The following is a 27,446-nucleotide window of genomic DNA, read 5'->3' as shown; positions in this document are numbered from 1 at the left end:
ACATGGTCAATGGGCAGGAATGCTGGGGGTTGTAGTCCAAAACTGAAAGGCACCAGTTTGGGAAAGCTGGCATGGCGTGTAGCTGAGCCTTGTCTTTTTTTTACTCTCATGTAAGCTTGTGGCCCCAATTCATATTAGACCAGGACTGAGCAGCAGGAGGGGAGGGTTTAACTCCGCGCCGCATTTCCTGCCCCCAGTGGGTTTTTTTAAGTCTCCATTGACTCCAAGACTGGGTCTTAGAGGCAATGTATGTTGCCTTTTTAGAACATCCTGAAACTAACTAGGATAGACATGAACACACAGGAGAGCACATTTTAAAAAAGGTTTTAACAAGTGTCTGGATCACGACTGTTCAGACTGTGGAGAGGCATCCAGCTGAAGCAGGACAGAACAAGCCCTTACTTGGGCAGGTGCAGAACCTTTCACAGGAATGGGTTCTCCATGCTTAAAGGTCAACTTAGGAACATAAGAAGAGCCCTGCTGGATCAGACCAAGGGTCCAGCATTCTGTTCACACAGTGGCCAGCCAGCTGCCCATGGGAAATGGGCAAGCAGGACATGGGCACAACAGCACCCTCCCACCCATGTTCTACAGCAACTGGTGTACATAGACATATCACCTCCGACACTGGAGGTAGCATAGAGCCATCGGGGTTAGTAGCCATTGATAGCCTTTTCTTCCAGGAATTTGTCTAACCCCCTTTTAAAGCCATCCAAGTTAGTGGCCATCACTACATCCTGCGGTAGCAAATTCCATAGTTTAACTATGCGCTGTGAGAAGAAGTCCTTCCTTTTATCTGTCCCGAATCTCCCACCAACCAGCTTCATGGGATGACCACAGGTTCTAGTCTTATGAGAGAGGGAGAAAAAGTCTCCCTATCCACAGTCTCCACACCATGCATACTTTCGCACACCTCTATCATATGGAGTGTGTTCGAGCCCCCAGCTTTGTCATGAACCTGTGGTGCAGTTCGTGGGCAACTGGCTCTTCCCAACCTGCAAAATGGGGTGGAAATAGTGAACTAGGTTGCGAGGAGGGATAAAAGCAAGATTGCCAAGCAGTTGGCAAACTGCAGCTGCTCAATGCAGTTCTTATTTTCCACTTCAGCCCATTTCTCCTACCCCCCTGAGGCTAATGACAACAGCAGTCATATAAATTTAGTGTCCTTGCCACACTTTGACTCCCACCCTCTCCCCTTGGTTTTGCCTGATCATGCCGCGGAGGCCGTTCTTGTGTATTAATGACTCTGCTGGTTGCCATGGAAATGCCCAGGCTGTCACAACTTTGGCATTGTGATGTCTCTGCAGGATCAAGGAGTGGGAAGCACCAGACTCGAGACATGATCAAAATGTGATGCTCTTAACTTTTGCAGAACATAAAACTGCATTCGTTGGAGCCAAGAGGAGTCTTGCTACTAACACCAGCAAGGGCATCAGGGAAAGGTGCTGAGGCAGGTCTGGCCTTTGAGCACAAAGACCAGGTGTGGATACAGACGTAATATAAACTTTATACGATGTCTGTCTTCACACCTGGTCTTTGTGCTCAAAGGTCAGACCTGCCTCTGCACCTTTTCCTGATGCCCTTGCTGGTGTTACTTTATATTATAAAGAGAGTTTGCAGCATAGGAAGGAATAGAGGAAAGTGCCTTATACTGGTGAGTAAGACCACCAGTCCCTTTAGCTCAGTATTGTTTACTACACTGACTGGCAGCCACTCTCTAGGTTAGTAGGTTTTCAGACAGGGATCCTTCCCAGCCCAAACTGGAGATGGAGGGAATGGAACCTGGGACCTTTAACATGCATGTACTCTATCTCTGAGCTACAGCCATTCCTGCTAAGATGGAGTGAGCATGGCTTCCTCCCGCCTTTGCAACTAACAGGGCTGCCTGCTAATTGTATGTGAGTGTATGCATTTAAAGATGCGCTGCATGCGCATTTACCCCTTCATTTGTTGTCCCTTTGGCTCTCCCTCCAGGACACGAGAAAAGCGGGGGAATCTCGCTCACTATCACCCAGGCTCAGAGAGACATGGAGGTGCCTCTTCACATACCAAGACAAACTTCATTGGGGGAGCAAAGGGCTGGATGTGCCCGATCTCGTCTGATCTCGGAAGCTAAGCAGGGTCAGCCCTGATTAGTACTTGGATGGGAGACCGCCTGGGAATCAGGCTTCCTGCATTGAGCAGGGGGCTGGACTCGATGGTCTTGTAGGCCCCTTCCAACCCTATGATTCCAAGTCTAAGTCTAAGTTACATTACTGCATGTCAGGCTCTTAAAAGCATAGGACTCGGGCAAGTAAAGAAAAGTTGGCAACCCTATATATCTTCAGTAATAAAAGCAAGGCAAGAGAGAACAGTAAACTTATATAAACATTCCATCAAATGCAGTAGGCTTCATGTAGGAAATTACTTTTTTTTTTTTAGAAAGTGCCATTAGGATCAAACACATACTGCCTTGGCAGCCTAGTTGTGCCCATTCACTGTTGTTCTCTGTTCATCTTCCTATGGCATTTTGATTCCTGCTGAATTGGTAGTGTGTAGAGCCAGGGGCTCTTTAGCACATTACGTCTGCTGGTCAGTAATAACTCTTTTCCAAAAGCATTGTGCAAAATGGTTTTGATAACAGGCAGGAGAAAAAAAAAAAAAGACCGGATATCATTGAATCATAGAATAGTAGGGTTGGAAGGAGCCTATAAGACCATCAAGTCCAACCCCCTGCTCAATATAGGCTGTGCCTGTGAAAGCTGCCATTCTCTGTCTCTGCAGTTGCTTCTCTCCCAGCCTTGCCTCTGCTGGGAATATTGGACGTAATAGCAGATATAATGGGGGTGCCTGATTATGTACACAACCCAAGTGCCAGTGTGAGGAGGCAGCGCTTTTAAGGCCCGCAGTGAAGTTTGCAATATGCAATCTGTCCCATCCAAGCAGCCAGCTGTGATCTGAGAGTTGGGCCCAGCCCCTTCTGCCATGCTGCAAGAGATGGTGCAAAACAGCTGCCTGAGGCACAGGGAACATGCCCCCATCACTATCTTTTGGCCAGGCCTACCTCACAGGTTGTTGTGAGGATAAAGTCACAAGGATGGAGGCGCTTTGGGAGATGGATGGGATAGAAGGTCAACTGAGAGTGCAATCTTATGCACGTTTGGACAGAAAAAAAGTCCTATAGCTCTCAGCATTCCCCATCCAGCCATGCTGGCTGGGGAAGGAGCTGTAGGGCTTTCTTTCCGTCCAAACATGCATCAGATCAAGCTCTTACAATACAGATTTCTACAGAATCAGACACTTGGCCCAAGTCCAGGGTCTGCGCCGCCTGTGTCCCCCAGAAGTTGTCGGGACTCCAACTCCCATCAGCCCCAGCTACCAGGGCCAATGATCAGGGGTGATGGGAAACATAGTCCAACAACACCTGGTGGGTCTCGGGTTGCCAACCCTTGGTTTATTCCAACTTGACTTCTCCAAGCCTTGCTACCTGGGAGCCTTTTAAGTGGTGATGCTGGGGATCAAACCTGGAACCTTTTGCATGCAAAGCATGCGCTCTACCATTGAGCTATGGCCCTTCCCATGCCTCCATTTGGAGGCATCCTGAATATATGACAATGGGTTAAATCCAACGAGACTTGCCCTTGCAGCCCCCTCCCCATGACCCCCCAAATATACTACAAAGGGTCCCCCAATACTCCGGAGCACATTTGGGGTGTGCAGGAAGGGGAGGGGAACCAGTGGTTTCCGTTCCGTTGGCAGACGGCCAGCACTAGATCCAACTTAATGCAAGTATTTTACTCTGTACATCAGGGATGGGGAACATGCACCCCTCGAGACATTGTTGGACTTCAGTTCCCATCAGGCTCTGCCTGCAAAGCAAATGTTTGGGCATGATGGGAGTTGGAGGGCCACAGGTTCCCTATCCCTGTCCTACGTAACTCTTGGGATGTTTCAGCATGGGGGCCTGAATTGAGTGAATCCTTATCTGGAAGAGAATGCACTAGCATTCCCCCTGAATGGCTGCTGAACTGATTTGGTCTGAAGATCAACGGCGCCTTCTAAATGAGATGAAATTGCACATCCTTTCTAGCCATCTGCTCTATGAGATTACGTTCCGCAGCATCTCAAAGGGAACCAATTAGGCCGCCATGAATTTAATAAATCCTAATTATTTTGTTTGTACATACAACGAGGCCCAAATAATTTGCACAGCAAGGAGCTTTAATTAGGTTGAGCGCTGCAGAAAATAAATCAAACAGAACTACTGAACCCCATAAATAACCTGTTTTGATTTTCAATTGACACTAAGTATGCTCCTGCAATACTTTCAACAACTTAGAAGTCAACCTTTGAAGACACATTTATCATCATTATTTTTTAATATTTGTTTTTACAATGCTCTGAAGTATTCTAGCAGCCAAGAAGCTATTCCATCACTGTCAGCCTATGGAAAAAGCTGCAGAACCCAGTGCATTAACTTTCTCATTTTAATCTTCTAGTCCCCTGTTTATGGATAAAATTATACCAGTGCATACTCCTAATTTGCAGTCTTTCTCTCTGTACCTATTTATTCTGGTAAGGCTTTTATGGCTACCAATGAGCAAGGAATAGTTCTTCAAGATTGCAGCCTATTCACACTTACCTAAGAGTAAGTGCCATTGAACTCAGTGAGACTTACTTCTGAGTAAACATGCATAGCATTGCACTGCAAATGGTTATTTTTTTTTAAAAAAGTCTGATTATTTGTAAGTAGATATTGCCATCTCCTCTGAGCTTACAGGGACAGGGTTAGCTAAAAACCCCCAACAAAACATAATACTATTAAAATAAAAATGGCAAAAATATGGCCTTGATAGGTCCTCTGAACTGTCCCCTTTACTGTCCCTTCCAGAGGAAAATGATATTTTTGTCTCAACGTCTGGCAGTCTTCCTGTCAAGCATTAAATAAAGCATGTTGTTTTTCCTAGGTATAATAGATGCTGAGGGAAACATCCCTGCCACTTGAACGGTCATGCTGGGGGGCGGCGGCGGGGGGGATTCAGTTACTTTTTTATGTTCCTGACAATATCCAATGTTTGATTCCCTCATCCTATAAATGGCCAGGGTTTCAAGTACTGAAGAACTGGGCATCTAGGGCACAGGAAATGGTGTGGATTAAAGTTGGGCTAAGAATCAATCCCCTTTTTTGTGGGCCTATTCACCCCCTCCTATGTGAAAATGGGAAGTGGTTTTAGGGTAGCTTACGGAGGGGGGTAGGAGAGAAAAACTTCGAAGAAATTTGGGGGGCTGGGGGATTTGTGCTTCACTAACTTTATAAGGTAGCCAAGGCTTTGGGTTTTTTTAAAGGAACTTTTTAGGAACACAGGAGGCTGCCTTACACGGAGTCAAACTCTTGGTCCATCTAGCCCAGTACCGTCAGCGCTGTCTGACAGCAGCTCTCAAGGGTTTCAGGCAGGATTCTTTCCTAGCCCTACCCGGAGAACCGGGGATTGAACCTGGGATCTTCTGCACACAAAGCAGGTGCTCTACCACTGAGCTACGGCTCTTCCCAAGCTTAGGATACCCCAGCGGGCATTTCAGGCTGTTAGGCCAGGAAGCCATGTGCAAAGAGCCTCGTCCCACTGTGAGTACATGGGAGGCTTTTAAAAGCTTAAAAAGCAATAGCACCACCTTGTAAAGTTATTTAAGGTAAGCAGCACAACCACCCTTTCCCCAACCCCCCCAATTTCTCCCAAGTTCTTCACCCACCCCTCTTTGGGGGTATTTCTGGCTCCCAAATGACTGAGGGGATGGGGGGAAGGTCTGGTGAAAGTTTTTGCCCAGCTCTAGTGTGGACGTATCTAAGGTTCCAGCATTGCTTCTTAAAAATTAGTATGATTAAATATTATGATTATTATGATTATTATCATTGTCATTATTGCCATTGTTGTTGTTATTATTATATCCAGTTATATCATTGTTGTTGTTGTTATTGTTATTTCCAGTTACAACAGAAACAAAAAGAAGAGGGGAGGAACAGCAACAGAAAAAAGTGTGTGCGTGTCTGTGTGTGTGCGTGTGCGTGGTGAGGGAAGAACATGACAAGAAAGCATATCCATTCACAATAACCGTTCACAACCCCATTAATAAAAGGAAAAGGAAAAGAGAAAATATATATCCCGTATATCCTGCAGTCGTCAATTTCGTCTGGATGCTTATTAAGGTTGCAGCATTGCTGAAGCTAAGCCGTTACAGACCCGATCCATTACTTGGATGGGAGACCATCAGAGGATTCTTGTTCTGAGTCCACAAGAATCCCCTGGGATGCACACGGGCTTTGTGGCGTCACTGTGCAAAATGTTCCCTGAAGGCAAAGGGTCTGAAAACCCACTGAGTTAATTCAGCTTATCCATTTCAAGGACTCTTAGGAGCGGTGGGAAACATGTCCCTGCAGACCTGAACTTCACCTTTGGAAGTTTTTGGCAATCATGCAGAAACAATGAGTTCTGGAAAATGTGAGTGTATGTGCTGGGGGTGGGGAGGGGTAGCAATTTGTTCTGTATTAAGGCAACCAAATGGTATATTCTACTGTCTGCATCTGGATGCTTACTTAAATATGGGGACTGCTTATATTAATGTATATATTTGAAACAGAAGCGCTGAATTTTTTTTTCTTTCCTTTTTATTAATGGTGTTGTGAACAGTTACTGTGAATGGATATGCTTTTTTGTTATGTTGTTCTTTTTGTTGTTCTTTGTTGAGGGATTCTTGTAATATCATGGGAATTTTATTTATTTATTTAAAATAAATAAACACTTTGGAGAACTGTTCCAGGATGGAATGGTTCTGTTTCTCAGAACAAGACTGCAAAGCAGTAGGAGAGTTTCATGGCTGACTTACATCAATCGTTTTAACCCATGAAACCATTTGTCAAGCCAGTTCTCAGAAACCACTTGAATGCAAAAGGAACTAGAACTATTCAATAACGTCATTTTGAAAACCCAGTTTCTAAAACCCTTTCAGAAAAAAATCCCAAGTGGTTTATGAAGGGGAAAATCTCTGTCTTGGATTTAAGAGCACCAGGCTGTGTGAAAGGAAGTGAACTCGAATTTCAAAGGTAGTATTGGGAATTATGAGATCTGGTAGAAGGGAGAAGAAGAGTGTGGGGAGAAGAAATGCCTCTAACTGTGTGGTGAGGCATTTGATGGTAGCTTCCAATCAGGCAGTTAAGATCTGTGTTGCCAACCACTCACATTCTCTTAGAAATAGAAGAATTAACACTGGACTAAAGTGAGTGGTCAGAAACGGCAGACAACGCATCCTTGAGGAGGGGTCCCCATCCTTTTGCGGTCATTGGGCACATTTAGAATTTTGAGAGAGGATCATGTATGCTCTCACAAAAAGGCTGCTGTGAAATGGCTACCATGGTGGGCACGGCCAGTCACAAAACACTCATTTCCCAAACTGGTGAGACGAAAAGTAACTTGCCCAAGAACCTAGGAACAAGGCAGAGGAAAGGTTTGAGCCCCCAAAACACAAAGCCACTCTTTTGAACCCAAAATAAAGACGGTGCTGGAGAGCAACACTTCACTTTGCAGCATGCCAGCTTCCCAGTTTAGAAAGTGTTATTTTAAAAAATCTTAAGACATAAAATTAAAATCAGTAGGGGAAGGGAACGTGGTGGGTGCCAAGAGAGGTTTCTGTGGGCACACTGATGCCCATAGGTCATGATGGAGACCCCAGCCTTAGAGAGTTGCTAGTATGCAGCAATGGATTAGATGGGGCCATGGTCTGACTCAGTATAAGACATCTTCATATACTCAAGCCACTTCCTTGTGCGGTTACAGCTGTCACAAAGTAAACTCTTCAAAGTTCATGGAACAGTTGTGACAGTAGGGAGGGGAGAGACAGGAGCAGGAGACGAGGGTTGCTGAGGCACTGGACTGACAAGTTGGCTGGGCCAAAGGCTAATATGGACACCCTAAAGGCCAAAGGGTTGTGGCCAGGTGGCTGGACTGCTGAGTACCGACAGTGGCCAGCTGTCTCCATGAATCCATAGCTCCAGGACAGGCTGCTCTATGTTCTGGCTCCTCAGCTGTTCATGACCTGAAAGGTGGGGGGAAGTCCACAGTAGGCCTAGAGCCTGAACAAGGCCACCAATAATGAGCTTTGCTCTATAGCATGTATATATTCTAAAGCAGCCTTCACCAGCCTGCTGCCCTCCAGATGTTTTGGACTACAACTACCATCCTCCCTGGCATGCTAGGAGTTGTCATCCATCAGGTTGGGGAAGGCTGTTCTAAAGAGTTTGACCCTTAAAAAAAAAAATCAGTTTTCCTTTCTGTCAAGACACTGACATGCTTGACAGAAAGGAAAACATCTGGATGTACAGACTCAGGACTCTTAGGGAGCAATCCTATGTCCCCTAGACAGCATCTATGTAGGACTAATATTAGATATGACCCTTAGTCCGTATGGCCTTAACCTGGAGGACAATTCATAGGCTTTATACCATTCACACCTGTTTTTTTGGAACGCTCTCCCAGAGTTCCAAACTGCCACTCTTGGCATTCATTTAACATCGCAGCTACTGATGAAGGCGGAAGCCAAAGCATTTAGCATCAAATCTATTTTTAAATTACTCTGTTGTTAGTTTATCTACCTTTCTTATATATTTCAACTGAAGTCTGGCTGCATCCATAGTGGATTCACAGCCTCCTTGTTGCTTTGCCGTTGTGCTGCTTTACACTTGCTTCTACATTCTATCTATCTACCCACCCACCCACCCACCCACACATATATAGATATATAGTATGTATCTATGAATATACACACATCTAGGGATGTCGTGAGCGCAGTTCGGAGTTCGGGAATTCGTCGAGCAACCCCTGCCCGTGACCCCCGAACTGCCCCTACCGAGACGCTGTCCTTGTTCGCACCCCACTCATGCCCGCTTGCACTCCCCAGTGTTCACCGCGAACTCATTTGGTGAGCGCCGCCATTGTTGTGGTGAGCACTGGGGAATTCACTGAACTCGTGGGTGGGCTAGGGATGGCGGAGAATTTCTCCCCGAAACTTCGGGGGGCCAAGCGCCAACGTGTTTGGCCCCCCGAAAAAGTTCCGGGGAGAAATTCTCCGCCCCCCCGCCCCCCGCGCCCCCCCCGGGACAGGACTTACCTTTCCCGAATGTCCCTCCCGGCGGTGGGTCCCGGCGGCGGTTCGTCGGGTCTTCGTCAGGGGCGGGGGCGGCAGCCGATCTTTCGACCGGCTGCCGTCGCCGCCATTCCAATCAAAGAAAAAAAAAAAACGCCCCCGTGATAGGCTATGTGACGATTAACGTAGCCTATCACGGCTAGATTTGCAAAGTCAGCCGTGATAGGCTACGTAAATCGTCACGTAGCCTATCACGGGGGCGTTTTTTTTTTTTAACTTTTTATTTCACGGCCGGGCGAGGCGAGGCGCCTCCTCCCCAGCCTGAATTTCGGCTGGGCGAGGCGGGAAGCCTACCCCCCGGCCTGAATTTCGGCCGGGCGAGGCGGGAAGCCTCCCCCCCCGGCCTGAACTTCACGGGGAGAGCAGCGAAGTGCCTCCCCCCCCACCGCGAAAAGCTGCGAGACCAGGTAAGTGACTTTCGTGCACCCCTATGGGTGGCTCAAGTGAAGGTTTGGGGGGATGCGAGCAGGGGCGCTGCTTCGGTGAGTGCCTGGAGAACCCGAACTAGGGTAGGTTCTTACATCCCTACACACATCCCTCCCTTCCTTTTTTTGGTGAACAAATAAAAACATGCTCTTTTACCTTGCTGAATGTGGCTGACTCTTCCAAAGAACTTGTCATCTGTTTTAAAAGACAAAAGTTTTGCTTTTTAAGCATGAATCATGGGACCCCTGTGGAACCTATAAGCCAAAGTTTATTTCGCAGGGGGGAACGTTGCTTTAAAAATTCTCGTCATCTGGACAGGCTAAAGCAGCAGGTGATTTCTATTTAATGAGCTTATAGCACACACAACCAGTTTAAATTCCAATTGGATTTTGTTTCCAAACAATTTAAGTCAGATATAGCTTTACAACAGAAATAACTATGATTTTACTGACACCTAGTGACTAATTGTAGCTTTGCAGGAGGCACCTGGGTAAAACCATGCTACAAAATGACTTTTAAAATGTAAATTTTCCTGGTATCTTCTTATTAGATACCTTCACTCCCAACTTTTTTTTACAAATGGGGTTGCACTCAGAACTTTGGGTCGCAAGAAGAGCAAATTCCCCCCCCCCAGCCCCCGTCCAAATTAGTAAAATCAGTAGTACCGTCTATATACGAAACAGGAGAAATTGGAACTGGACAGTACTGGACACAACCTCAAATCTCCGTATCTTCTCTTCCCAAATGACATACAGAAAAGCAAAATACATGCTGTGGCATTTCTGCACCCCTACAGGGAGCAGCCAATGAAGTAGAGCAGGGTAGGTTAGGGTGGAGGAATCTATGAGTTTTGGTTTCTCTCCGTTTCTCATTTTTCCAGTCTTAATTTCAGTTTGTCTTGACCTTTGAGAATTTCTCCAGTCTTAACTTCAGTTCATCCTGAACTTGAGGTTTGTTTTTTTTAAGTTTGCATGAAAATTCATAAGCATTTTTGTGTACATTTCTCCTATTTATTTATTTATTTATTTATTTATTTGGATTCCTGCATTGAGCAGGGGGTTGGACTCGATGGTCTTGTAGGCCTCTTCCAACCCTACTATTCTGTGATTCTATGATTTATTAATTACATTTATATTCTGCCTTTTTTCCTCCTTAAGGAACCCAAGGCGGCTTACATTATCCTCCTCCTCTCCATTTTATCCTCACAACAACAACCTGATGAGGTGGGTTGGGCTGAGATTCTGTGACTGGCCCAGAGTCACCCAGTGAGCTTCCATGGCTGAGTGGGGACTAGAACCCAGATCTCCCGACTCCCAGTCCAACATGCTAGTCACTAAGCCACACTGGCTCTAGATACAAAATTGTGTATACATTTTTGCCTAATATACACTTTTACCAGCAATTGTCCTAATTTAATGCATTTTAATATTATTTTCGCTAATGTATGCATTTCTGTAGGGGTTTTCTTTTAATTGGAAAACTCCACAGCAAAATTTGGAGAGGTGTGAATTTCAAAGGTTACCTGAATTTCTCCCTCATCCCTAGTTAAAAGTGCAATGAAATCCCATCACATTTTCGTTTTATTACATGTTACTAATGTAACAAAGAAAATGGGGAGGACACATGGTTGCTGTTTTTGACAGCAGCCATATGGCGCCGGTAATGTGTCCTTCCAGCTTAAAAAGCTCTGAACAAGAGTGGCATACTTTGGACTTGACATGACACAGTTGCCAAAAAGGAGAGCTACTTAGGGCGCAATCCTATGGCCAGTAGACAGCAACTAGACAGCCATAGGATTTTTCATTTTTCAGGAACTGCCTTCCTTAAGCCGCCTCACAGGCGGCATGGTTCGTCCCCAGCTCCACGCTCATAAGAGCAGTGTGGAGCAGGGGGAAAGGGGGCATTCCTGGGGCAGGGAGAGGATGGCTGAAGCACCAGTATGACTATGTGCTGTGTGGCCTTCCCCTCCCCCGCTCCAAGCTACCCTGGCTAGACAGATGAAATAGGCCATCTAGCCGCAAATGCAGGGCAGCCAGAGTGCGGAGCAGAAGATCCCCTGCACACTCCGCCCACCCTGCATTGGATAGTCGGTCGCCTCTGAGTTCGGAGGTGGCCAACTATCCCATAGGATTGCGCCCTTACTGTTCTAACACCTTAAAGTTCTGATGGTTTGGCATAAAGCAGCATGGAATATAGTGTTCTTTTAGAACATGTCTTGTTCAACATTCCCTGAACCAATTGAATCTGGACGTTGTTTGAGACTGGATGACCAGTTTTCTGACCAAGTATAGTTAGGCATATTTTCTTATTTGCGATCATGCTTACTGTGGCTCCACTGGGCAGCAAACACAATGCACAAGCCTTATACCCATATAGAATAATTTAACAGATTCACAATCCCTCTGCTACTAGCCATTCTCAGATCACAAGGCCTACCAATGAATTGCTGGAGTCATTCAGTTTAGACTTGTAGAGCATCCATCGGTAGCGCAACTCCTCCAGTTCATCAGAGTTCTTGACAATCGGCCGAAGACGCAAGAGATCTTCAAAATGATGCTGACCCTCAGGAACACGAGACTGAAGTTCCTGTAGGTCAGGGGCAGATCAATTACTGCTCTATCACACAAACATTGGAGGTGGGACACAGTCAGGGATATACGGTGTTTATAAGCAGCTTCCCACATTAACTCTTTACCAACACATATATTAGAGTGAGATTCACAGATATTTGCAACCAGAAAAGACATAAAATGGTAAAACTTCCCTTTTATTATCCCATTATTAAGCTTCCATGTGAAGGTGTCATGCCTCCAGCGCTCTGTCCTTCCACTGTGCAGCAGAGGATTATGAGGATGAGGCACAGGTTACTTCCTCTGGGGTAGGACCATCAGTGCCTTATTCAGGGCCTTCCCAGCCAGAAGGCATAGCTCTGACTCAGGGGATGAGTCCTTAGTAGAACCTCTATCTCCTCAGCCTTGCAGATGTCTCAGGCTACAAAATCAGGCAAGGGCCTTTAACAGTCCAGTCAGTTCCTCCAGGAGGGGCAGAGTGGACAATACTTACAGGTCTTGTCAGCCTACATAAGGCTTCACTTGGCTCTAGCTCCCTGCTGAGACAACATTCTCCTATTGTTCTAAGAGAAGAAAGTTCCAACCAGCAGGAGAAACTTGAAACTATCCAAAGTCCTATTCAGCTTTGATGTTGCCTGTTGTGCCTGTCTACTTTGATTGGACTACATATGCTAAACCTCACCTTGCCTTCTGTGACCTGACTCTGCTTACTTGTATGGGACTTTACCTGCTTGATCCAACTGTCATCAGATGTTACCAGCTTCCCCTGTGAGCCTCAAGTACCCACAGAATGGGTCAGAAGGTTCCTTTATATGATTCGTATTTCATGGTTTTATATTATTTGGTTTTATATTATACACCATTTTGAATTAATTAAAAATTAAACTACTCAGAAAAATGTGGAATGCTTCAGACGAATGAGGAAGGGCTGGAGTTCAGAGTTAGAGCACATGGGATTGTATCCAGTGGTTTCCAATGGATGGAAGGGCTTCCATGGAGGGAAAGAAGGGGAGGGAGGTGATTTTTGCTGATCAAAGAGCCTTCCGCTAGTTGAGGGATGCCATTGGATATGATCCAGAGTTAGCCTACAGAAGATCCTTGGTATCTCCAGGTAGGGCTGGGAAAGACTCCTGCCTGAAGCTCTGGAGAGCAGCTGCTAGTCAGTGAAGCTAGTCAGTGAGCTAGATGGACTAATGGCCTCAACTGGTATAAGGCCAGTGGCTCTGATGTCAGTGGGATGGTGAATCCACTCTGGGTTTCCGTCAGAACCAGTCAGAACTCTAAAGGAGCTATTCCACACCTTGGAAAGCTCCTTTAGAGTTCTGACTGAAATCCGGAGCGGATTCATAGCCCCACTGACATTGGAGCCACCAGCCTCTGCTGTATAACCCTATGCTCCTGTCCCATTGCTACAAACCATATCAAGGTATCCTGTTAACCAGATTGTACAATACTGCAAAATTCATGTGGCATGGTGGAGTGGAACAAACCCTTAGCTTGCTGTGCCTTGCTTCAAGTTCTTCACTACTGGATGGCTTCATGGAAAGAATATTGGACAGCGTGGCATTTTCTCCTTGCAACCATCGCTCAAAGTTGTGGATGAGTTGGAGATCATTTGTATCTTCCCCTTGGTCCATGTTCTTTTGGATTACAGGAAAAAAAAATAAAAGACATAAATGAGGAAGAAAAGAAGGAAATGTACTTTCTCCAAGTTAACATTAGATTTGTGCCTTGCCCGATATAATTAAGTGTAAAAAGTTCTAAAGAAGTCGGTGATTTCTCTTATCCTGTGTTTATAAGGCACAGGATGGATAAAAATCAGTGATGTTAAAAAATTGGCTTTTTGATTTAATTTTTTAATTTAAATTGATTTTTTATGTAGAAAAAGATCAAATCAAATACTAAAGTTATCTCACTTCAAATATAACAGAGTTATGTTATCTCATCATAAACATGTCACTTTTTTGTGAGGGCAAGGCAGGGCCAAGACAGAGTGAAGCAGAAAGGACCAACACTGGAGAGAAAAGTAAAAGTCAAAACTGTCCGGTGTGCATCTTCCTGTATTCTCATACTAAGGCTGTAATCCTATATCCCCTTACCTGGGAGAAAGCCCCATTGAACCCAGTGGAACCTATTTCTAAGGAAACATGTATAGGATTGTGCTCTTAACCCCACACACTGTCATGGGCACTGGTCATAAGAAAGACCCTATATGGGAATATTTTAAAGGCATTCCCTCCATAGGAATGAATGCCAAATATATACAGTGAGACAAAGAGATGCAAAGACCATTTGCTATAGGTACTTGGTTGGTTGTGCATCCCCCAAGTTAGGGAAAATGTTAAAAAGGACTTTAAAGGCAATGGAAAGCAGAACTTTCAGCCAAGAACAGACTTCATTCCCAAGGTGTCTGCCGTTTGATAGAATGTCAGCATTACAACCTGCACCCGCTGTGAATATGGCCCCGTGTTTCCTATTAAAAAGTTTGATAGCTAAATGAAGAGTTGTAAACCACAGAAAACACCCTTGGAATTAAAACAAGGCCCTGGTACAAGCAACGTGGGCCTTCTATAAAAAATCAAAATAGAATTAGGATCTGCTTCGAAAATCAGGATTTAATCTGAGCTGGGGCTCACACCCAGCACCCGTACACTTCGCCCTACAACCCATTTTCAATGCCGGGGGCCAGCGTGTAGTAATCATAAGCAAGCAGAGCATGCATATTGCCATCTGCAGACTAGATTTCCAGCCCCACTGATTCACCGCTGCTTGTCCCCACGTGACTAGGAATAAAAGAGAAAGCTTCCAAGCCAGATAGTGTAGTTTCGAGACACGTTTGAGATCCAGGATCTGTCTTTTTTAGAACTAAAAGCTCCTGCTCAGAGAGACATCACATCATACTTAGTACCATGTAAAAGAAAAGAGATTTAGGGCGCAATCCTATGCAGATAGGCGGCTGCCTCCGAACTCGGAGGCAACAGCCTATCCAATGCAGGGCAGGAGAAGCACAGAGGGGGTCATTCCCTCCATGCTCCTCCTGCCCTGCATTTTTGGCTGGACAGCCGATTTCGGCTGTCTAGCTACGGGAGGGCAGAGTGGGGGCTGCCGTGCAACACATAGGATGTGTCGTACCGGCATTTCTGTGCTTCCCGCCCTGGAACGCCCTGTTTCAGCCGCTCCGCACTCCTCTTGCGAGCGTAGAGGACAGGGCTTCTCTGTGCTGCCTGCGAGGCAGTGCAGAACGGGGGGAAGGTTGGTTCCCAGAAAACAAGATATCCTGTGGCCATCTAGCCGCTGACTAGCGGCCATAGGATTGCTCCCTCCAGGCTGGTAGGTGAATCTTACTTCAACACCTGTAACAGGACAGCTTCCTTCTCTGCACCGGAGGGTAGCAGGATAGTTTAGGGCAGCCTTAGCCAACCTGGCCCCCTCCAGTTGTGTTGGACTACAACTCCCATCATCCTCACCCAGCAGTCCCAGTTCTGAAACTGTTCTAGAGGTTCAAGCTGTTCTCCTAGTAGCCCCGCAGCTAGAACTGTACGTTACAGCAAAAACATGACTTGGATATTTTTCTCACCCAGGAGTGGTTGGGATCTTCTATAGAGTGAATGACAAACCGCCGTGCTGACATGTTGTCCGAAAGGTCTATTTTCTTGCCCGCATCTGTTGTCACCCTGTTTAGACGGATTTTCTGGAGAAGACTACGTTGACCAAAATCAGGAGGGGGAAAGATGGGGAGGTGTTTGGGTTTTTTTTTTGGTTAATTTAGTGCACACAATTTTTGTAAATGCTGAGTCCATATTTCATCCTGTGGCCAGCACCTAATACAGAGTAAAGCTTCCTTAAGATTTCCATGGGCTACATTCAGCACAGTCAATGGTGTGTTGGACGGTGGCCTATATATTGGAAAGGTGCCAAAATATTGTCAATTTGTGAACTCCCCCCGCTAATAACTAAAGTAATAACAAGGAACAAGTCAACAAATACCATAAAATCTATTTGCTACCAACCAAAGTTCCAAAGAAGGCATGTGGGTTTGAACAAAAGGAGAACTATGCTGGATCTGACCAAAGGCCTATTTAGTCCAGCATTCTGTCCCCATAGCGGACAACCAGATGCCCACGGAGAAGCCCATACGCAGGACATTTATTTATCTGATTTGTACCCGGCCTTTCTACCCAGAAAATGGGACTCAGGGCAGCTTAAAATAATAGGAGATATGCATGCACCCCCCCCCCCAAATACATTAAAACACAATTAAAAACACAATAGCAGAATAGAAACAGCACCCAACCCCAGACCAGCTTACCTGCCAAAGACCTTCTTGAATAAAAAAGTCTTTGTGTACTGGAGAGGGGCCCAGCCTAGCCTTCCTTGGCAGGGAGTTGCACACAGCCTGGGAGCAGCCTCCAAGAAGGCCCTGTCTCATCACCACCAACTGTGCCTCTGAAGCCAGTGCTGCTCTCTCAAAGACCTTAAAATCTGGGTAGGCTCACATGGGAGAAGGGAGTCTTTTAAGTAACCTGATCCCAAGCGATACAGGGCTTTGTAGGCCATAACCAGCACTTTAGATTGTGCCTGGAAACAGACCAGTAGCCAGTGAAGCTGGTGTAACAAGGGAGTTGCATGCTCCTTATAACCGACCCCGGTCAGCTGTCTGGCTGCAGCATTCTGGACCAGATGAATTTTCTGAACAGTTTTCAAAGGCAGCCTTGAGTAGAGTGCTTTACAGTAGTCCAAACGGGCTGTAAATAAGGCACGCATGGACAAGAGTGCAACAGCCCTCTTCTGCTGTCGCTCCCCAGGAATTGCTGCCTCTGTAGCCTTATCCTCCATGAATTTGTCTAATCCCCTTTTATTTGGCAGAACTGGAAAGTCAATCCAGCAGGAAGGCTGCCCACTGAACTCCATGCCTGACCTGGAAAGAAGCTGTGACCCTTTTAGGATCATGGCCTACCACTTAGGAAGTTCAGTGATCTCACAGTCCCCTGGGTAGAACCATTCTCAGCGGCAAATCAATCTGTTAAAGCTGTTTATCTGAACTAGAGCTGAAACCAATGTGAACACCCCTCCCCCACCCAATTTAGATACAAGCCCATCCACTTCAGACTGAAGGAAACAAATCCTGAATGTCGAAATGCAAACCTCATATGGGAAGTCTGGAATTCCAAGCTCAATATTCCAGATTCTGGAATTTGAATCCCACCCTCATCAGGCCGTTTTGACACAGGTGGCACCACTGTAAAGAAACTGTACCAGCTGCTTTAGGATGCTGGTGTCACTGATAGGGATGTACGAAAGTCACTTACCTTTTCGAAGGGTGACATTTGCGATGGGGGGGGAGGTGCTCCGTCGCTCCCCCCGAAATTCTCCCCGGCCGGCTCCGCTCCATGGCGACTCCGCGGAGCCGCCGGCAGGGGCTGCCTGCAGCCAGACATCCGGCCGCTGGGCAGCTTGCACAGGGACGCAAATGGCGGCTGCCGTAGCTGCTGCCATTTGCGTCCCTGTATTTTGTCGTGATAGGCTACGTAAATATTTATGTAGCCTATCACGGCAAAAAAAAAAAAAAAAGGGGAACACAAATGGTGGTGGCTACGGCGGCCACCATGTGCATTCCCTTTTTTTTTGCAGTGATAGGCTACGTAAATATTTATGTAGCCTATTACAGCAAAAGACAGGGGCGCAAATGGGGTAGTGGCAAAAAACAGGGAACGCAAATGGCGGCCACCGTAGCCACCACCATTTGCATTTCCCCCCCTTTTTTTTTGCGTTCCCTTTTTGGGGGGGCCGTGATAGGCTACTTACATAGCCTATCATGGCTATAATGAAGAAGCGAATGGCAGCCATTTGCGTCCCTGCATTAGCCGTGATAGGCTACGTAAGTATTTATGTAAGTATAATGAAGAAGCGAATGGCAGCCGCAGACGCAGCCGCCATTTGCAAAGCAGCGCGAACAGCAGCAGGTAAGTGCTCCGTTTCGCGTGCCTTTCACAGGGTGGGGGGGCGGGGGGCTTTGTTCCACCACGGATTTCGGGGGGCCGAATGCACTGGCATTCAGCCTCACCGAGATCCGTGGCGGAATTCTCTGACATCCCTAGTCACTGAAGAGACGATCTCTTTGTCTGTCTGTCGGTCTGTCTGTCTGTCTCTGTCTCTCAACCCAGGAGAATAGGAGAGAAACTGTACCAGCTGCTTTAGGATGCTGGTGTCACTGAATAGATGATTTCTCTCTCTCTCTCTCCCTCCCCCCCTCTCTCTGTCTCTCTCTGTCTCTCAACCCAGGAGAATAGGAGAGAAAAGAAGGGGTAGCAGAATCCATCACTCCCCCAGTTTTACTGACTGAGATGGGGACTTTGCCTCACCTTGTGGATGGGCCTGCTCCAACGGGAATTATTTGACTTTTCCAAACAACTGAAGCACCATATTCCAAGTTGTACCCCGTAACACTAGTTCAGCAGCAACAGGGGACAAACTGAGCTGTAAAAGATACTGTGACAAGTTCCTGCCAGCGGATTTTCCCTGGACGTGGTCTTGCCGTTTAAGGCCATTTTTAATGGATTGTTACTGTCTGGGGGATTGTTCTAACACAGAGCTTGTAGCTGTGATTATGAAATGGCTACAGCCCATGGCTGGTTTCTCAGCTGATGAGGAAACCTGACGGGCTCTAGAGGTGGGGATGGATTTCCCCCTCCCACCAGTTGCACCTAGTGAAAGAGCTACTTAGTTTGGAAAGGGGAAACGTTTGGGCAAAAAGAGGAAAACATACAACTGCCAGAAAAGTTATGAATAAAGGAAAGAAGGCAAAAGGTCAAATTCCCAGAACTCCTCGGTGACTCACCAAGACTTCAACATATTATTCAAGCACTTTCCTCACAGCAGCAGCAGCAGCAATGGAAAAGAACTAGAAATTATGTTTAACATCATTTGGCGAAGCCTTGAAGCAGAAGCTAGAAGGGGCCAAGTCTGGGAAGATCATTCAAATTTATGAGAATGAAAGTCTATTTCTGCTCAGGAAAAGTGTAAGGCCCATGGAAGAGGGTTTGTTTCAGTCTGTAAGCTGCCATAGATGCTCAAGGGAACAAAAGTTGATGGGTCCTTTATTACTGGGATATCTATAAACAGTTTTACCACAGTATAAATGCTGTGTCGTTGTCGTGTAGCTTCTTTGGAGCACTTATTTAAAACTAGTGAACAGACCCGGCTTTCGACGGGTTGGAGTAGCCCTTAATTTGACACAGCGAAGCGTTCAAGCCAATTCACGCAGCTGGCAGGGTTGGACACATTGTGCCCACGCCATCTGAGTGAAGCCATGCCTACTGACACCCCTAGGCCCAGCCCCTCCCATGATGGCCCGTATAAGAGCCTGTCCACTCCATTCCCCTGAGGGGGGTTGCCCCATCCTATGGCAGTGGGGGCAGGCATATAACTTTGTTCCTGGGCCTACTAATCTCCACTGGCTTCAAATGGTATGGACTGCAAAGCTATGTGCTGTGTAGGGAAGTTTGCCCCAAGTGTCTGAAGATGTTCCTGCAGGCTTCAACAGCACGGACACATTTAAATTAATTTAAATTAATGAGTGCATTCTAAACACAAAATAACACTGAGGTGTACACCCCTAGGGTCCTCTTAGTATGCATGCCCTGTTCCAGGTGTCAAGGTTTCATGGTCTTGGTGCTAACGGGACAGACAGGCACCTCTTTTATTGTTACAGAAAGAACCCACTTGGGCTGCTTCCTATGTTGGGGCTAGTGTTGGCAGGCCCCAAACTGGAAAAGCTGCACATACCTTTCAAAGTGCTGAGGAAGTGGGAGATGACAATACAGTCTTGGCTTCTCCAACCCCATTCCCCCCCAGCCCTGTTGTTCTTCCTCTTCACTGGCCAGCTGTGGGGCAACACAGGGACAAGTCCTACGAGGAAGCTGTGTCAATGCTTACCTTAACATCACATCTTTGAGAGACTCGAAAGATTCCTTCAGCTTCTTCACTTCAGTCTGGATATTCCCAGCCCCCTCTGAAGAAGAGTTCTTTGCAACCGACTGCCCATGGGCTTCAATGAAATGTAATTGGATCTCTCTATCTTGATACTCAGACTGCAGTCTCTGAAAGGCACAGGACACAGACCCATGAACACACATGAGCCAGTTTCAGCTTCCGCCACTATTTGGGAACAGGTCCATTATCGTCACATACTTCTGACTCAAAATCCTTACCTACAAGAACAGCTGACCGACTTGAAAGTTTCCACCTGTAGAATGCCCATAAGATGAATGGGAAGTGGTGCTTTGGTAGAGGTGGACAAATGTGCCAATTTTGGTTTCTCATTATTCCAGTCTTAAATTTAGTTCATTCCAAATGTTGAGAATTTTTGAAACAACGTTTTGCATGAAAATCTGTATGCATTTTTGAGTGCATTTTCACCTAGACATTTTTGTGTGCATTTTTGATTGGAGATTTCTATTGCAAAGTTCACAGAAGTGCGGATTTTGAAGGTTACTGAGATTCAGTTTGCATATTGGTTCAAAAGTGCAAAATTAGGTACACTGCATTGTGAATGTGAACTGAACAACCCCCCCCCCCTCCATATGTTTGGGAGCCATTTACTTTTTCATGTAGATTGAGATTATTTAGCCTCGAATCAGAGAATGTTACCAAGGCTTAAAGATCACTGAAATATATGGTTCTTTAGACAGCTGTGACAAACCTCTCTCACTTATCTCAAAGGGGATTAAGCACACTTAACTTTATCTGGATCAAGGCCTTTCTCTTTTAATAAGACCCCTCAACCTGACATCATCTAGATAGCACAAAGAGTATTTATGCAATCCTATTCATTGGTGGTTTTTATGTAAATGGGAACCTTAACACTGTGAATGTAAGAAATGTAAACATAAGAACATAAGTGCCCCACTGGATCAGGCCAAGGATCCATCTCCAAAGGTGGGCGACTTATGGCCCTAGGGACATATGCAGCTCTTGGATTAATTTGCAAAGACTTTGCAGGTGATCAGTTCAGGCCTGTAGCCCTCATCCAGTAGTCCACTGGATAGGGAGGGAGAGAAAAGGGGGTTGTCTCAAAGACAGAGATAAAGAAAATGGTGTGCCCAAGAGAGAGAACACAGGCTGACCCTATCATGTAGTTCTGGACCCACACACTGCCAGCTTCAGCCCTGTCCACTGCTGGCATGTGGCCCTCAACAAATTACCCCCAAGGGAATGCGGCCATTGACAGAATAAAGGTTCTGCACCTCTGATCTAATCCACAGTGTTTCCCACAGTGGCCTCCTAAATGCCACCAGGGCATGAAGACAATAGACTTCCTATGCCAGGGTCCCCAAACTTTTTGGACCCATGGGCACATTTGGGAAATTGAGAAACTGTGGTGGACACCACCACAAAATGGCTCTGACAGAGAATGTGGCTAGTCGGCTGCCGTGGGGGCCTGGTTAGTCAAATGTGAGCTAAATAGGTGGTGGAGGGGAGAGAAACATCAAATCTAGAGGCTGGGAGGTATGTGGGGGACAGAAAGGCAAAGAGGTAGAGGGGAGAGAAAGAGCAAGGCTAGAACGGGAGAGAGAAGGCTACATTTTCCAAGGTTTTTATTTAAAAAAATTTTTTTTTAAAGGGGCGGGAAGTGGAGAGCTTTGTGAGTGCCATTGGAGGTTCCCTGTGGGGTTCAATGGTCCCACTCTGGAGAGCCCTGTCCCATGCTGTTGCTCCTCATCCACCAGTAACTGGTGTTCAGTGGCATTTTGCCTCTCAGCCTGGAAGTTCCACTTATATACTAACACAGATTGCTTGCGATGTCATTTTAGGTGTTCTTATGACCCTGGAGAAACAGCATAACTCAGAACATGTCTGGAGTACACACCTTGTGTGTACTTTCCAAGAAGAGCATTTCTTTTCTTTTTGTTGGCCCTCTGCTCCTTCCAACTGTATGATTCCACAATCAAAATATTCTGAAAATTGCTAGACTGTGTGAAGCTTAACTCTGGCCTGTACTTTCAAATATCTACCCAGTTGCACAGCAAACAAATGACGCCACAAAGCAAGAAGTGTTCCTCACCTCCAAGTCCAAAGCCCTGTTGTTCGTGTTCCATCCCCCGTTGGCATCCCAGTAGGATTCCAGCTCCTGCATGGTCACCATAAGCCACTGCTGGAGATCTGACAATTTGTCATTAAATGTCCAGTGTTCTTGAACATGCTGCTTACTCTGTGCTGTCATTACCTAAAAAGAACACCAAGCAACATCAGAAACAGAACATCATAGGGGGCCCACAACAGGAAAGTAGTTTTCAAACTTTCTAACTTTGGGGAACAGTTTCTACGAGGATTTATCCACCAGCTCGCCTCCAGCCCCACTACATATACCCAGATATGCCTGCCAGAGAACTACCGCATGTTGCAGAGAATCATTGGAAGTGTCCTGGACCACATAGTGCATATGGGGTGATCATCTGCTGGGCCTCTTTTGAACTGTACCCTACCACACAGCTTTCCCCCCTGCGGCAGCTGCGTATTTGTCAGGACTGAGGCATAGACAGCAGTCTGGGATGATCTGGGAGCCATGAGGCATGCTGGGATATTGGAGTCGAAGGACAAAGCCAGAAGTCATGATCGGAAAGCAAGCCAGGATCGAAGGGCAAACTAGGAGACACATGACTAGGGCTAAATTCTTCTAGCCATCCTATAAACAAGCAGTAAGAGCCACAATATTTGGGAGGTATGTAGATAAGATATTTGCGGACCTGAAACTCAGCAACGTCCTGTGTCTCCATGCTCCAAAATGCGCCTTACATATCTTTGAAGTTTGCCTAGGCAAAGTCTGCAATCCAGTACAAACTTGCCCCAGAGTAAGTCCAGAAAAGTTAATAGATTTACTTCAGAGTGGTCATGCATGGATAGTACTGCAAGTTGCATGAGCTCTGGGCTCATGTAATAGCCTAATTGCTTTTGTAAATCATTCATGTAAGTTTAATAATTGGCTAAAAGAAATCCTCACAGCTGAAAGTAACATCTCAACCAGCCTACTTAACATTAAAATGGGATCATTCTTAATGTGCACAAAAACTCTCAACCCCTTGCATATCTAAATCTGGCCACACCATGGTGCTGTATGAATGCAAAAACCTAATGCAAGCATACTGCTCTATTTCTGATATTTCTGAAGAGGTACCCAAGAAAAGACCATTTAAAAAACTTAATAAATACTTATTTCTTTTGTGCTGCTAGGCTCACTTTTCCTTTTCTCAGAGCCAAAGGCTGATGGATGCCAGTCCCCATTTCTGCTTTATTGCTGCAAGCAGATTCCCATATAAAATTATCAGATTGCATCCATATCTGAAAAAGTAAATCTGAACTTATTGTGGCTTGGGTATGGTCATCCAGTGCAAGGGGTATTCATAAGCCACATAGCATCCATGTTGATCCCTACCTGTAGTCCATGTGGCAGATAATGTGAATTGTGGCATCAGTGCACGTGGTACAGTCCACAAGAGAGAATGTTGAAACACCCCCTGGCCTGTTATGCCTCTCGGCAGTGCCTTGTGGGATGGGCAATTTTCGTAGAATCATAGGGCTGGAAGGGGCCTACAAGGCCATCGAGTCCAACCCCCTGCTCAATGCAGGAAGCCTGATTCCCAGGCGGTCTCCCATCCAAGTACTAACCAGGGCTGGTTAGTATTACTAAGTACTAGTAATCCAAGTACTAACCAAGTACTAACCAGGGCTTAGCTTCCGAGATCAGACGAGTTCAGGCACATCCAGCCCTTTGGGAGATCTGGGGGCCATTTTCATACCCTGGACTCCACCCACCCCACTCCCTGTGGGTGCCAAAAGCAGCAGGAGGGAATTAGTTTGCGGGCTAATTTCGACCATTTTTTACAAAATAAAAACAAAATGGCTGCTATGGAGACCCAAAATGGTCGAAATTAGCTTGCAAACAAGCTAATTTTGACCCTTTAAGTGCTCTGTAGCAGCTCCAGATGCCATTTTATTGGGGGGGGGGAATTAAAAACATTCTTTTGTTCCCCCAAAATTTTGGAGGAGGGCACACTGGAGGCCACACTGGGGGGCTGCTAGGGCTGTATTGGGGGGGGCTGCCAGGGCCACATGTTGCCCACCCCTGCAGTAGAGCATGCTGCACTGCTCAGCAGCCACTTCCAGCCAGCAGCTAGGAGAGGGGATGGTCCATGCAACCACATTGGTCACTGCTGTCGTTCCAGAAGGGCTGTGGGCCTGCAGGATGCTAAGCCAGACTTGGCAGCGATTGGATTCACTTAGCGCTGGTGCTAGCAAATGTGTTCCATACAATAGGCCTAGAGCACAATGCTGAAGAAGCAAGCTGGGGCCTTGCAGGACCAGGGAGAATTCTCAGGGAAGGCAATGCTTGATGCAAGAGAGTCCAGGCCTTGTCTGAGAACTTATAGCCCTAAATTGGGTGTCAGGAGCCACTGGCCCTAGAGCAGAAACCCTTGGGTCTCTTTGCAGCTGCACTGCATAGGGAGACATCAGAGCTGCAGTCGGGGTTGATGCCAGGACCTGGCATCCTTGGGCATCTGCCAGGGCCCCCTGCTGATGCCTGCCCTGGGCCCCAGCTCAATTTTATTTTTTGGCCCAGCCTGCTGAGCAGTAAATTTCCCACAATGCCCTTGCCTAGTGTCACTCCGGAGCATTACGGAAAATTAGGTGGGCCGCTAGATTCAGCCACGCAGTGCTGCTTGAAGCATTCCCATCACAACTAGGGAAGCCCACCAGGCCCCCAGTGACAGGAGAGGGGACCCAGGGCCCCCTCAGACCTGGAGCCAGCCTTGACTACAGTTTGGAGCGGCTTCTAAAGCAGTGAAATACAATGGAGGCTGGTGGTTCCAATGTCAGTGGGGCAGTGAATCCACTCCGGGTTTCAGTCAGAACCTGTCAGAACTCTAAAGGAGCTATCCAAAGTGCTCCACACCTTGGATAGCTTCTTTAGAGTTCTGTGTGGGTCTGACTGAAACCCGGAGAGGATTCACTGCCCCACTGACATCAGAGCCACCAGCCTCCACTGGTGAAATATTCTCAGGCTCCAGACTGGCCCTGCCCACCCAGACTGGCCACTGGTCCATGCTAGACAGGAAGGGGGCTTTCAGGAGAACTCGGTCCTGAGGAGGTGAGAATCTCGTGATGCTCTTCTGCAATCGGGCCCTGCTCTGTTACCTCAGCAGCCTTGTCCTCCGAGGACAAGAGGTTAGGGTCCTGGACCATCACGGGGGGTGCGGTGGGGTATGTAAAAACAACAACCTCCATATGGTCCCCAAGGAAGGAGAGGGGATCCAAATTGCCTGTGCAGAGACTTCTAGCAGCTTGTGGGGACCGAGGATGGCACCAGTCTGCCAAAGGCCTCTGTGCAAGTGCAGGATCACCGCGCCAGCGCCATGCCCTCCCACTTGGCGATGATGGCTGAGCATTGCAATGTGCGCCCACGACAAAGGCTGCTGGTACAACCTGAGCTGAAAGAACATTTCTTCACAGGACTAAGCAGCCAAACTCGCATGCAGTGCAAAAAGAATCAGATAAAAGTAGGAGTTCAACTTCACGGTGGTGCTTAAAAAGGATGTCTTCCCAAACAAAGATGTTTGATGTTTACAGCGACGTTAGCCCCTCTTGGAAATCCAGCCCATATTCCTGCATTACATTTTTATCATCCTTAGATTTGGGCTAGCCCATCAAACTAAAATAATATTGCAGGCTTGTTGCTGTGCTTCTTTCGCTATGGAGTTTATAGCTTTATCCTGCACCAACAAATCACTTGAGGCCAGACTGATTCCTGATGTAATTTCACTGTCGTCGGGACCATTTGTTTTTAGCTGCTATAATCCTCCCGCAATAAGCTGTCCCAGTGATCTAGTACTAAAATCCTCTGCACAATAATAAACAAAGTCTGGATCAATGCCTGAAGCAACGAAGGGAAAAAAAACACCTATAGAAAATCTCCCACAAAAATTGATTTTTTTCAGCCCTTGAGCATCAGCTGCCTTATAGCTGAATTTCAGATAAAATAAAAGAAAAAAAGTTCATTTTTAAAAGGGTATTTTAAATGCTGGGAGTTGTAGGACATTCTTCTGCCTAAACATGCATAGGATTGTGCCCTTAGACTATGTTGATGCTGGTTCTTGGACTTCACTGCTGATATATTTTTTCTTTGTCTTATTAAGAGTGAATTTCTAAGCATGCTTAAGAAATAAATAAATAATCTTAAGAACATAAGGAAAGCCATGCTGGATCTGACCTAGGGTCCATCTATTCCAGCATTCTGTTCACACAGTGGCTGACCAGCTGTTGATGGGAAATCCACAAGAAGGACATGAGTGCAATAGCACCCTCCCACCCATGTTCCCTAGCAACTGGTGTACATAGGCATACTACCTGTGATACTGGTTGTAGCACATAGCCATCAGGACTAGTAGCCATTGATAGACTTCTCCTCCAGGAATTTGTCTAACCCCCAACTTGGTGGCCATCATTACATCCTGTGGAAGTGAATTCCATTGTTTAACTATATGCTGTGTGAGGAAGTCCTTGCTTCCTTTGGAATAAACCCCACTAATCTCAGCTGGACTTACTTTTGAGGAAATGTGCACAAGATCAAGTTGCTGGGAAGCTAAGCATGATAGGAGGAGACGATCCAGGGTCAAAGGACGCAATACATTAAACGCAGTTTTGCATTTAACCTGACTGTTTTTAAAAGCATCACCCCCAATGTAGGGGGCTCAGTCAGGACTTGGACTGCGGCAGGCAGGGATGGTGGAACACTTTCCCTCCTTGCCATGGTCCCAATGGAAAGCCCGTCCCAAGGCTGTTATTTGCATTAGCGGCAACTGGAAACTTTTTCCCCAATGCAAATAGCAGGGACGGGTGACATTCATCAGGACCACAGCAGGGAGGTCCCAACCCTGATTCAGGTCCCCCATGCTCTGCTTATGGTTTAAAAAACCCCAATTAAAAGCAAAAAAGAGGAAGATGCATAATGTGCAGACTAGCCCTAAGCCAGGGATGCAGAATCTCTTTCAGCTCGAGGGCCAAATTCCATTTCGGAGAAGCTCTTGGGGGCCTCATTCCAGTGGTGGGGGCAACCCCTCAAATACCAGCATATTGTAGCTTAAAGCTCTTACTAAGAATATAAGAATAGCCCTTCTGGATTAGACAAAGGATCCATCTAGTCCAGCATTCTGTTCACACAGTGGCCAACCAGCTATCAACCAGGAACACACAAGCAGGGCATGAGTGCAACAGCACCCTCCCACC

At 46.5% G+C, this 27,446-nt stretch overlaps 1 protein-coding gene across 10 annotated transcripts in view; it reads right to left on the bottom strand.

Annotated features, from left to right (window-relative positions):
- SYNE3 (spectrin repeat containing nuclear envelope family member 3) overlaps nucleotides 1-27,446 on the bottom strand; it is a 153,081-nt gene that overhangs the window by 33,633 nt on the left and 92,002 nt on the right. For 8 of the 10 annotated variants that reach the window (XM_084839744.1, XM_084839689.1, XM_084839698.1 and 5 more), the window contains 6 exons: nucleotides 22,231-22,392; nucleotides 20,103-20,266; nucleotides 15,745-15,868; nucleotides 13,658-13,807; nucleotides 12,034-12,183; nucleotides 9,754-9,792 (listed from right to left, as the gene is read on the bottom strand). In XM_084839744.1, the coding sequence (XP_084695870.1) occupies nucleotides 9,754-9,792; nucleotides 12,034-12,183; nucleotides 13,658-13,807; nucleotides 15,745-15,868; nucleotides 20,103-20,266; nucleotides 22,231-22,392 (789 nt within the window). The remainder of the gene's footprint in view (nucleotides 1-9,753; nucleotides 9,793-12,033; nucleotides 12,184-13,657; nucleotides 13,808-15,744; nucleotides 15,869-20,102; nucleotides 20,267-22,230; nucleotides 22,393-27,446) is intronic. The other 2 variants (XM_084839738.1, XM_084839764.1) reach the window with 1 other exon arrangement.

This window comes from Heloderma suspectum, chromosome 1 (assembly GCF_057233095.1).
Source record: "Heloderma suspectum isolate Gila_16-S chromosome 1, 16-S_ref, whole genome shotgun sequence".
NCBI lineage: Eukaryota > Metazoa > Chordata > Lepidosauria > Squamata > Helodermatidae > Heloderma > Heloderma suspectum.
This window is presented reverse-complemented; position numbering and strand designations above follow the sequence as displayed.